The 11,654-nt window shown below is 50.4% G+C and overlaps 3 protein-coding genes across 3 annotated transcripts; 1 reads left to right on the top strand and 2 right to left on the bottom strand.

Moving 5' to 3' along the window:
* Positions 1 to 852: 852 nt before the first annotated feature.
* Positions 853 to 4,608, bottom strand: VTN00DRAFT_6376 (uncharacterized protein; the record flags this gene model as incomplete). The annotated part of the gene is made up of 1 exon (XM_069433005.1): positions 853 to 4,608. One exon carries the CDS (start codon positions 4,606 to 4,608, stop codon positions 853 to 855), a length of 3,756 nt encoding a protein of 1,251 aa, XP_069288808.1.
* Positions 4,609 to 5,162: 554 nt separating this feature from the next.
* On the bottom strand, positions 5,163 to 6,419 carry VTN00DRAFT_6375 (uncharacterized protein; the record flags this gene model as incomplete). The annotated part of the gene is made up of 1 exon (XM_069433004.1): positions 5,163 to 6,419. One exon carries the CDS (start codon positions 6,417 to 6,419, stop codon positions 5,163 to 5,165), a length of 1,257 nt encoding a protein of 418 aa, XP_069288807.1.
* A 2,061-nt stretch (positions 6,420 to 8,480) lies between these two features.
* Positions 8,481 to 10,596, top strand: VTN00DRAFT_6374 (uncharacterized protein; the record flags this gene model as incomplete). The annotated part of the gene is made up of 7 exons (XM_069433003.1): positions 8,481 to 8,675; positions 8,736 to 8,791; positions 8,849 to 8,959; positions 9,017 to 9,076; positions 9,129 to 9,299; positions 9,352 to 9,477; positions 9,534 to 10,596. 7 exons carry the CDS (start codon positions 8,481 to 8,483, stop codon positions 10,594 to 10,596), a joined length of 1,782 nt encoding a protein of 593 aa, XP_069288806.1.
* Between the last annotated feature and the right edge of the window lie 1,058 nt (positions 10,597 to 11,654).

Raw genomic sequence — 11,654 nt, 5'->3', positions numbered from 1 at the left:
TAATGTTTAATAAAATAGAAAGAAATAAAAAGAAAAAAAAGAAAACGGAAATAAAAAAAGAACAATAATTAATGATAGTAGGAATGGCCCCTTAGGCAAGAAGAGATAAGTGTAAAGACCATTGTGCATTGTCTTGGAGCTTACCATGTTAAAAAAGAACTAGGATAGAAGCTACTTCGATGTTATGATTAATGAACAGGGACGAGGAAAAAAAGGGGAAACTGATTGATATTGATATGATTTCACGAATCCGATCCGATCTGATTGATTACTCCTAGACAAGACAAGAAAAAAAAAATAAGAGCCAACATCCAACAACGGGAATCATTGCAAATTTTCGAAAAAATTGAACGGTTTATATCAAAAAAAAACGCCGTCCGAGATATCCATGCCATGCCACGGCCACGCAATGCGATGCGATGCGATGCGATTCGATGGGACAAAAGAGGAAAAGAGAGAGAACAAAAAAAAAGAAAGAAAATGACCAGTGACCAGTTTCAGTTTCCGTAAAACTCCAAACATCTCGGTATGCTTGCTGGAAAAAATGACAGGAAAAGAAAAGGTCCAACCGACATGAAATGCGCAACTCAAACAGGCGTGCAGGGGCTCTGTCTGCTTCTAAGTAGGTACCTAACTTAACTGACCGTATGCACTGAGCGTGATCTTGGCTGATCATCACCAAATATTTCACGAGAGAAGAGCATCCAGATCCTAATAATCCCACACAGAATATCAAGGAGATACCAGGTCGAATGAACATGTACCCACCGGACGGCCAGAAAACAACATAATTTTCGAGAGAAGTAGGGGAAAGGTGAGGAATCATAGATCATAAAACCGGTCGTCATCATCTCAGACGCATTCCCACTCGCAGAAGACGCACCACCGGGCGGTCCTGTCGGCCAGCACCAGCCCTCGCCAGATGCCCCTCTCGCCGATTTTGATCACCGTCTCCCAGACCGTGCCATCAGGCGTTGTTTCTGACGCGCCCGCGCTGCTGGTGGTACTGATCATGTGATCCGCTTTTCGGGTGAGCCGTAGGATCTTCCCTGATGGCGACTGGATCGCCAGCTTCGCGGGCTTATCGCGCCCTTGGGAGGATCTGGTCGAGATGGCAGACGTGGAGGCGGAAAATTCGTTGGAGATAGTCGACGCATTGGAGCCGGCAGTGCTGGACACCATGCTGAGGGCGCTGGCTGGTCGACCGAACAGCGATGGAGAGAGTCGCCCGCCGGATTCATTGGTGGCCGACGGAGACGGCAACGACGAGGGATGTTGGCGGACAGCGAAGACAAAGGTATTGTTGATGGCAAGTCTCGCGCACTGCGGTTGCATGACATAGAGATCGTGGCGCTGAGCATGAGGAGTCGGATGGCGGAGCACGAAGTCATAGGGTGGGTTCTCGCCCGTATGGATGATCGGTAATGCAAGAGCAAGAGGATGTGGAATATCTCTGCTAGAGTGCATGAGACCCTTTTTGCCCGCATATATCTTCAGAACACCGCGCCCTTCATCGCCTGGCAAAATAGCCTTAATCGTGAAACGCTTTTGGCCGCGGATCCAGTCTGGCTGCACAAGGACCCGTTTACGCACGACGTCCCCGTTCTCGAAATAGTCACCATCGGCATCGCGAGCGAAAGCTGGAGCTTCAACCTCAGCGGCACATTCAACGTCCGCTGGAACGAGGATGCGGATCTGCATAACCTCAAGCCCTTCAATCCGGATGAGACTGGTGTCGTAGTCTGGCATCTGCAGGCCGTTCTTGAAAAATGGCGGGCAAGCAGCGGGAAGCGCCAGAAGAACGTCGGGTGAAATGGGCGGGCAGATGTGCTGTTCTTCGGGATACAGTGGTATATGCGTGTAGCAAGCTTCCAGCGGCCGGGCAAGGAAATACCAGCCCTCGGCATATTGGGTGTTGGTACTGACGAACAGGTTTCTCTTGGGATTTGTCGGACTCGCGAGTGAGCAGTCCATTATGCGCCATTCGCCATCAACCAGCACAGCGTTCCACCAATGGTTCGGTTGAGAAAGGTTGTCCATATCATAATACTCCCCCGGAGTCTTGAGAAAGCCCCTGACCACATCCGCATGAAGCCCAACTGCCGCGCACATTTCCTTAACCAGGATAGCCACTTCCTGAGGAGTGCCTCGTTTCGTCTGTATGACCCTTCTCATGTCGACATCGTCGTCCCCAATCGGTTCGTCCCACACAATTTTCTCGCTGACCCATGTGAATATCGCACGCAGCCGCTGGACGTCACTCTTGTGAGGCCGGCAGACATATCCCTGGGCAAGACTTGTAGGGTTCGTCATCGGGGGGAGGCTGCTGATGAAGCGCGCACTTTTGTCAACCAAGCTGAGATTAACTGCGCCCCAATTGGTTGGTTCACTCAGAGGCAATCCATCGATGCCTTCATCGCCTTCAGCAGTTTCGTACAGCTCCTCAACTGCATATATCACCGGATGGTCCATCATCTGGCATCGCTCCGCCCTCTCAATGCGTTCGTTTCGGCTTGGAGTAGTTGCACGGTTCACATCTCGCCGGACCTGGACCCAGTCTACACCAGTACTGAGACCCATTTCTCGTGCAGCATCTCTGCCAGTGTGAATGGAGGTCGATGAAATCCCGACCGGCGTTTTTGCCTTCGTCTGGGAAGTTGACCCGCCGCTTTGGCCCACAGCGATACTGCTCCGGGCATTAGCAGCTCCAGTTCTTGCCGACTCGATGATTTTCTTGAAGAACCCGTTCTTTTTCGTCTTGGGAGTGGAAAGACCACCGAAAACACCCGCGGACTCGCCGACGCCGTTGTTATCTGACCAGGGGATTGCGGATGTTGCACCTTGCCTCGACGTATTGTGGCTTGAGTGGTAAGAAATTCCCGTAAGAGGTGTTTGTGATCTCGAGTTACCTGATACCTTTCCCAAGTCGCTGTATCCCCTCGATCGGTGGGTATCCATAGAGGTATTTGGTCTTTCTGCTGGAAAACTTCCCATTTTCCCTCGTCTTGCGTAACTTCCTGCGCTTGTCGCGCTGAACCCACCCGCCGAGGTACCGCTCATCAAGCTCTGACTGGTCCTCCCGGTACTCGACGTCCCGTTGGTGCTGATGCTTTGCACGCCACTCGACGAAGTCGTCGCACTTGACTTGTTCGTGTAGCTACGGTTCAGCAGGTCATACGCCGATCTTCGACTCCTCAGCGGTGGACGAGGTGCTGGGACCGAGTGATGTCTTGCGTGATGCGGTGTTATGTCATCGGGCGGAAAGTGCAATTCGTCTTGGTCGTTCTGCGCGTGCAGTTGTCGCAACCGGCTCTCCATTCTCTGGACATAGTTATTAATCTGAGGTGGACCATCGTGATAGCGAACCAGGGCGTTGTGGTTATTTTCATAGTCATCAACCTCATCGTATCGATCGTCGTTCCCACCAAGACCCAAGGATGTCAAAGGTCGGCGTTTAGACCGTGACGGACTCTTATCACGAAACCTATCGAAGGAATCCGGAGACCAAGGATTTACAAAATCTGTCGGCAGTGAGGTGGACGGTTCATCTCGAGGGAGACCCATGTCTTGCAATGACGACATGACATCCTCCATTGCGTCCCTGAGGGGCGAAGGCGTATGGCCGTTGATCTCCGGGGAAGGTGGGATTGGCGACGGCGTCCGCGAGACGACATTGTATCGATCAGTCATTTCCAAAGGAGGAGGTACATCCCTAGCGGATTGACTCTTGACTGCAACTCTGTGAGGAGGCGGTGGAGGGGGTGGAGGTGATTCTCCACGTTCTTCCTCGAAAACCCCCGGAGAGACTGAGGGCGACGGAGGCTGCGAAAGAGAGCCGTAGTGCCTCACTAGTGCCATGGATGAGGGTTCAGGTTCCTGAAAAGGTCGTGGGGAAATTGCACGGGATGGAGGTCGCGAAGGAGTGCCATAGGACCTGACTAGCGCCATGGATGATGGTTCAGGTTCCTGATAAGGTCCCGAGGGAGTGCCGTAGGACCTCACTAGTGCCATGGATGACGATTCAGGTTCCTGATGAGGACGCGGGGAGATTGCTCGAGATTGAGGTCTGGATCGGGAAGAGGGCCTGGAATGAGAGCTTTGTTTGACTGCTGTCGCGGGCGTACGCAGAGGCTGGACATTTTTAGGAGAGGTGTTGTCCCGGGGAGGCGTTTCTGGAACCGTGTTCGATACCGTCGCGTTGATCCCTCGAGAGGCCTCCGAAGAAGGCGGAATTGCCTCCTTGTGAGCTTGAAAGGGCTTCCTGAAGACCGTCTTTTGCTTCTTAGGTACCCCTGTGAAGGTACCAGGCTTGACCGGTTGAGATTGACTGCCTCCTCCGTTTTGCAACATCAGCGGGCTCACCGACCTGCTACCACCAGGCACAAAGTCCTCCCCCAGGACCGTGACGAAATTGGATGGGAAGAGTCCCATCATGCGCCTGTCTCGACGTAGTCGTCCCATCCACCATTGTCCATCTCCTGCGTTCAAACATTCTATGAGGTCTCCTTCCACAAATCCCAAATCTCGTTTTGTCTCTCCTCCCCATGAGTATACTGCCCGGCACCAGCAAGGGAACTTCTTCGGCAATGGAGGCGCCTCAGGCGCCATGGTGGCCGTGTCCTTTGTGTTTATGCAGAGTGCCGGTGATGAGAAGGAACGACTGGACCGGAATTCACTGTGTGGTGCAACTGAAGTGCTGGTCTACTTCGAGAATTCGTGGCAGTCGGAGGGGATTTGGATTGCGGCTGAAGCAACAGCTAGGGCGCACGGTTGTTGAGGAAGAGAAAGCAAAGGACGGGGGTCTGCAAACGAGCAGGTGAAGAACATAGTAAAAAGGGAAAGACGAGGCTGAAGAGAAATCCGACCTGCTGCTGGCGCCACGGAGAGCAGACGCAGCAGGACAACAGCCCGGGCGAACGATCGACGAGGGACAAACGAGAGCCCCGTGGCTGGGACGGTGAGGCCCGACGCTGTTTTGGCCGGGGTGTTTACGTGTGCGCCTGTTTGGGACTAGCGCCGTGTGGCGGGCTTATCGATAAGCTTAACTCGAGCCGCTCCGTCCAGCATCCATGGATCTCGACTTCTAACCTGGGGAAAGGAAACTCGTGCGCAAAAGCAGCTCCTCTCCATCATTCTTCACTGTTTTTTTCTTTCTATTTCAACTACTCAAAACAAGCAAACATCCGCCTCTCTGCCTCCAGCACCTTCTGGGACCGAGCCTCTATCTCGTCCCGAAGCAGACGGCCGTCTTCGCAAATATATACATCGATATACTGGGCAGGGACCCATTCAAAATACACATTTCTTACTGTGACACTGCTGTTCCATACTTCTGGCGACAGGTCCAGCTTGTTCTGCAAATCCCACGCTGCACTCAACTCGCAAGGGTCATTCTCTTCTGGTCTATGATCGTCCATGCTTCCTGGCCTCGCAATCTTCTCTGCCTCTGACAAGGCAGCTACGACGGCTGGTGTTGAAGCAGCTCTGGCGCACAGTGCGACTGGTAGGCTTCCAATCTTGTTGCTCACATCACCGTCACTGGAGATTCGGTCCGCACCTAGCAACACAAGGTCTGCGTCCCGTGCTAGCAGAGCGACACTGGAGTCAGTTGCGATTTCTATCTGCAGCTTGTCATGGTAGCCATTTGCGTGTGCAGATTGAACCAGCGCTCGAGCCATTCTCACTCCTTCGTAGAGAGGCCTGGATTCCAGGATCCGTAGGATGATATGTGGAACAGTTTCTCCATTCTCGAAGGCGATACGGAACATTGTATCCAGTGCGTTTCGGATCGTTGAGCTGTAACTCAGTGTCAATATTTTAAACCTGTTATTAGCCTCCCCTGTGTGGTGCAAGATCGCCCGTTCTCGTATCAACTGTGCAAGAGCTGCTGCCATCTGGTGGGCAGTTGCACCCTTTCGTGCTTCAAGTTGTCGTCGAAGCGTCACGACTCCGGACCGTATCATCGCAAGTTGGTCCTTGTTAGATGATGTTTCAAGCTCCCGTTCTACAGCTTCCAAGGCTCTGATAATGACCGCGGTGACGGCGGCGCCCATGCTCACTCGCCCATATCTTCCGAGAACCCATCCTATTTTCCGGGCTGCATACCACCATATTGCGAGTAGATCCACACATTGTGGCTTCTCTTCGCTGTTAGCGAACATCTCGATACACTCTGCCCATGCATTAGCCGTAGAGAGCAATATTTCCAGAGCGCTTGTTGCAAGTTCCTTCGCGCCACTCTGGTGGTCGGTGCGCAGGCGTCTCAAGCCCAGGAACAGCGATTCGTATGCACGCCTCGACGGGTCTCCGGGAGGTCCGGGTCCGCATTTCTCATTGAGGTTAGGATATCTGGAGGCATGGTCGGGATCGAGAAGCGAGATCCGGGGAACATCTGTTAACTCGGAGTAAGGAGCCTGCATATTGTCTGAGATCAGCTAATCAAGAATACATGAATATCACACAGCATGGTTGTGGAGGGATTGGGAGCTGTCGTAAAAACTTTGATGGCATAAGCCATGGCTGCTCTGGAAAGAAGATTCGGTTCATCCGGCCTCGCTTAACCGGACCCGACCCCTGTCCTGCCCGAAAAGGAAACTTACGAAGTACGGTGCGACTAGGTACTCTGCACTCCTTTCCAGTTGTGTTAGTGTTGCACACCATCATTCAGCATCATCGATAACTTCAGGTTCACCTGTAGTTTTGCTGTCAAAGCCTGTCTGCGTGGTTACCTAGTAATATCAATAGCAAGAGAGAAAGGGAAAGATAAACATTGTCCTCTGCCCCGTGCGACTCGTAGTCTGCACCATCAAAACTAGCAGCCAACTATAAAGAACTGCTATAATCTTTGTTATGCTCCGTATGCGATCGCAGTCAATATTATCCAATAATTTCAGAGTTCACTAAATTTATTAGAGCAGTAGAAATTTTCATAACGGCATTTGATGAGGCCTCTGGATGTCTCAGTTTCGGAGAAACAAGCCTGATTTCACACGGAGCAAGAGCACATAATCCGTGAGTTCTTGATGCTATCTGCAGCTGGGACATGATGTCTTCTGAAGTGGCGTGAACAATCCTGTATCAATGATAATTGAACAACATCTCTTTTGTAAATGAAGTATACAAGGAGCACTGAGAAAATATTGTATCCTCCTGCACCAGTATTGCCACTCTATGGAGTACCATCACTGTTGATTCAGCAGGTTCTTGACCCTGTTCAACTGAAAGCAGTTTTCCTACAAGAACAGCGTTACAGCACTAAGCTCTGCCCTGATAATGAATTCATTACCTAGGCCTTTTTGAAAGCCTGACCCAGGACATGGTCTTTGTTTTCCGCCCTTGTGTCTTAAAGTCAACTTCACATATCACCAAGGGCCACATTCCGCTCTCGGAGGCATTCACGCAACTTGGAATATAGACAGATGCGGATTCCCAATTACTTTATCGCTAACGGACAGACAAGCCTTCTTTATTTCCACCTTTGCTTAAAGTTAAGCACTAGCTAATACCATGTATCTTGTCGTTGTCAGAAGGTTGCAGGTCCTCTCCGCATGCGGCGATCCTCACCGAATCCGGAACCATGCCCACATTCCCCAACCCACATCGACTAAACAGGTTCGGAAAAGTATCGATGCTAGCACGATGTGTTCATCGGCCTTTTGGCCCCTTGAATGTGAAAAATTCCCACCTTTCTGCATTCGTCCCTTTCTATGGCTGATTTGTGATCTCCAGGACCTGAACAGATTGCCCTGCTGGTCTGGAGGGCAGAATGGGAGCTGGACGTAGCAAACTGACAGCGCTGTAAACCTGAATACTTTATGTCAATTGTTTTCATCTTCGGCGGTCGCAATGTGCGCAGTCCCGAGAGGTGGTTGTGTCTGCTGCTTTTGGAGTATTTATTTTGAGCTGACGTTCCTTACGACTATTAAGGTGTCACATTTCAGGGATGCAGATCTCTTGGGGTTTGTCTTAAACATAACAAGCTAAAGGCCTCCGGCAGAACTCAGACTGCAGATATGTCAAGTTCACTGGTGAGGCTGGTCATTCTCCTGTAGAAGACGCAAGCGACATCAATCCTAATATATTTTGGCATGCTCTCCCCTTGCCGATTTGCGCTGATCTTTATCACAAAAGTTTGGCGGTGAATATCGATGGTTCGTACGAAAACCTCGCTCAGCACTGTTTTCGATGATTGATAGTCCTGTTCTGATTTGGCATTTCCCGACCCCGGATCTTCACCGTGACAATCTATATACATTGTTCTTAGAAATGTGGCTGGCATCTGAATTGTTATGGAATGATGGCATGTGCTGCCAACACGTCTTTGCAAGGGGAGGGAGAGCAGATTTGAGCAACTTTTATATAATGTGGTAAACATCCTGTAGAGTTCCCTTTCGTTGACCAAGGTAAGTTGAATCGACGTTCCTCGTTGGACTGTCCAGTGCAAGGAGTCTCCAACGGGTGGCCCTACTGAGATCGACACTATGGCGCCACTGAGGTCGTTTCTGGCGCTATGCGCCGCCGCTTTGGCGCCTTCAGTCTACGGAGCCTTTGTTTCATTCGAACTGGACCTTACGTGGGAAGTCGGTGCGCCAAATGGGGAACCGAGAGAGATGGTTTTTATGAATGGCCAGTTCCCCGGTCCAGAGTTGAGAATCGATCAGGGTGACGATGTTGAGGTCTGTTTGGATTCTTAAGAACGCCACATACGGACTTCAGTTGCGCTGACTGTGTCGAAGTTCATCGTCCACAACCATTTGCCATTTAACACCAGTGTCCATTTCCACGGTGTCGAGTATGTTGCCCGCGCATCAGCTCGCGCCTACTTTATATGCTAACTATGGATATGCAGACAGCAGGGCACACCGTGGTCCGATGGCGTTCCTGGCCTTACGCAAAAGCCAATTCAGCCTGGAGAGACATTCGTTTATAGGTGGACCGCAACTCAATATGGCACTTATTGGTACAGTACATTACAGGAGAAATCATTTTTACATTGTCACTGACGAGCTGGTTTTAGGTACCATGCTCACTCGCGCGGCACTATGGCTGATGGCCTTTATGGCGCCATTTGGATCAGGTGAGGATTCCTGTCGCAGCTGTCGGCAATGATCTCCTGACAATAGACATAGACCGAAACCTGGAACCCCCACACCGTTTGGATTGATATCTCAGAATGAGGAGGACATCCAAGCTATGCTTCGTGCTGAAGAAAATCCCCGTCTTGTCGTGCTGTCAGACTGGGAAAAGTTGACCTCCGAACAATACTGGTGGTACCAGGAATACTCTGGGCTTGACTTATTGTGAGTTCAAAACAGCCAAGGATATTTTGGTTGTGTACTGACACTATGATAGCTGTGTTGACAGCATCTTGATCAATGGTAGAGGATCCATCTACTGTCCAAGCGCGGATGAACTCTACAGCTACGAGACTGATTACCTCAAGGGAGCCATTGACAACCTTAACCTCACTGACAAGGGGTATGTGTTACCAACAAAAGGCTATTAGGTGAATCTCACTAACCTATTTTGCACAGGTGCTACCCGAACATATTCAAGACCCAGGGCAACTACTCGTATGACGAGACCAAGATCCCCCCGGGTGTCAACTCTGGTTGTGTTCCAAACAAAGGACTCCACGAAGTTTTCGAAGTCGACCCCCGCGAAGGGTGGGCGAGCTTCAAGTTCATTAGTGCGGCTTTCATGAAGTCGTTCGTCGTCTCAATTGACGAGCACCCAATGTGGGTCTACGAGGTCGATGGACAATACATTGAGCCACAGCTTGTCCATTCTTTCCCCATGTATAATGGCGAACGATATTCCGTCATGATCAAGCTCGACAAGACGCCCAAGAACTACACCATCCGAATCCCAGATACGAACATCGACCAGATCATCGCCGGGTTTGCCACCCTTTCCTACAAGGGTGCACAGGATACGACCCCTTCACAGCCGTATGTGAACTACGGAGGCCTGAACGTCTCAGCAGACGTTATCTCACTCAACCTGTCCACACTGCCACCTTATCCCAACATCAAGCCCGCCAAGACTGGAGATGCGATGTTCAATCTCACAATGGGCCGGTTTGGGTCTGCTTTCACATGGACACTGGATGGCACCGGTCTCTACAATGTGGATGTCAACGCCGACACCCCGATCCTCTTTGATCTGAGCGCAAAGGAGAACTTGGGCAAGAACCTCACACTCTCCACTAAGTACGGCACCTGGGTTGACCTGATCCTACAATTGGGCGTATTCCCCAAGACAGCTCCGATCCAAGCCCCGCACGTTATTCACAAGCACTCTAACAAGGCCTTTATCATTGGTCATGGTGACGGATTCTTCAACTGGACCAGTGTCAACGAGGCAATTGAGAAGTCTCCTCAAAATTTCAACCTTGAGAACCCTAACTACCGGGATACGTTCGTTGCCAACGGCCCTAAGGGTCCCACCTGGATGGTCCTGCGGTACCCCGTCGTTAACCCCGGTCCCTTCCTCCTTCACTGCCATATTGAGACTCATTTGACTGGTGGAATGGGAGTTGCTCTGCTTGATGGAGTTGATAAATGGCCTGAGGTTCCTCCCGAGTATGCCATTTGATCTTATTGTTTTTTGGATTCTTCAGGCTTTTGAATTATTAGGTACCGTATTTTAATCCTTGCTGTTTATCAAGCGTTAGCGCTAATGTTGAGAGTAGGGCGACATGTTGGGCCTTCTGAATTAGAGGATTTCTATAGAGGATACCATATAATAATATCTTCTTATTTTCAACGGACCTATCATCCGTCTGCCTTCAATAGAGACTGGACTTGTAGATTATAATCACTTTCGATAGCCATAGTCCTGTAAAGGGAATTTCTCTGTACGTACAATCTCTTTGCCTTTTTCATTAGATAGCACTACTAGTTGGGAGGAACCCGTCAGCGGGGAAGTTCTCCTCGAGAAGTGCCTACAAAAGCTTACATTGATATGAGATCATCGCTTCAATTCCTGATCTTCTGACCAGTACCTGACTCCCTAGTAATTCTGAAAACACCTGCAATTGAGCCTGGCCCCCTGATAAAAGAAATGTAACAGAATCTAGGAAAACGACGGATGAGGTTTCGGCCGATCGCTTTGATGAAGCAGGCACGTAACGAACAGCAACGGTATAGCATCAAATGCAATGATTGACGTATCACTTCTTCACCTGTTCGGGATTTGCTGCTTCAAAGTTGGTTGGTAGCCAAGCCCCAGTTGCGTGTGTCTTGGGGTGGAGACGGAATATATCCCCGTCTTAGCATATTCCCTCCCGATCCGCTTGAGAGCCAAGGGACGGTAAGATACGTCTTAGTTTCATCATGTATCCTTGTGCGGAGGTCCGTATATTCCACTGGCTCTGGAAAGGAGTTCGATCTTCGAGAATAAAAGAACAAAGTGGTGACGCAATCAATCTGACCATAGAAACGGAGCTCTTCTGATGGTCGAGCTTGTACCTTTCGCAGAAAATACCAGGAAAAAAGTATTCAAGATCTGCCTCTAAATCCGAAGCATCTGGATTCGTATACGTGCCTAGTATGTGATGTCTCATTTCAAGTAAGATCGCCCACATTCCTCAGCCGTCTGAGAGTCGCGGATCGGCCTTACTACGCGGGATCTATGCTGGTGCACGTGTAAGA

This window comes from Thermoascus crustaceus (assembly GCF_041956765.1).
Source record: "Thermoascus crustaceus strain CBS 181.67 unplaced genomic scaffold VTN00scaffold_3, whole genome shotgun sequence".
NCBI classification, from domain to species: Eukaryota; Fungi; Ascomycota; class Eurotiomycetes; order Eurotiales; family Thermoascaceae; genus Thermoascus; species Thermoascus crustaceus.
The sequence above is the reverse complement of the archived record's forward strand: the minus strand, read 5'-3'. Positions and strand labels throughout refer to the sequence as shown.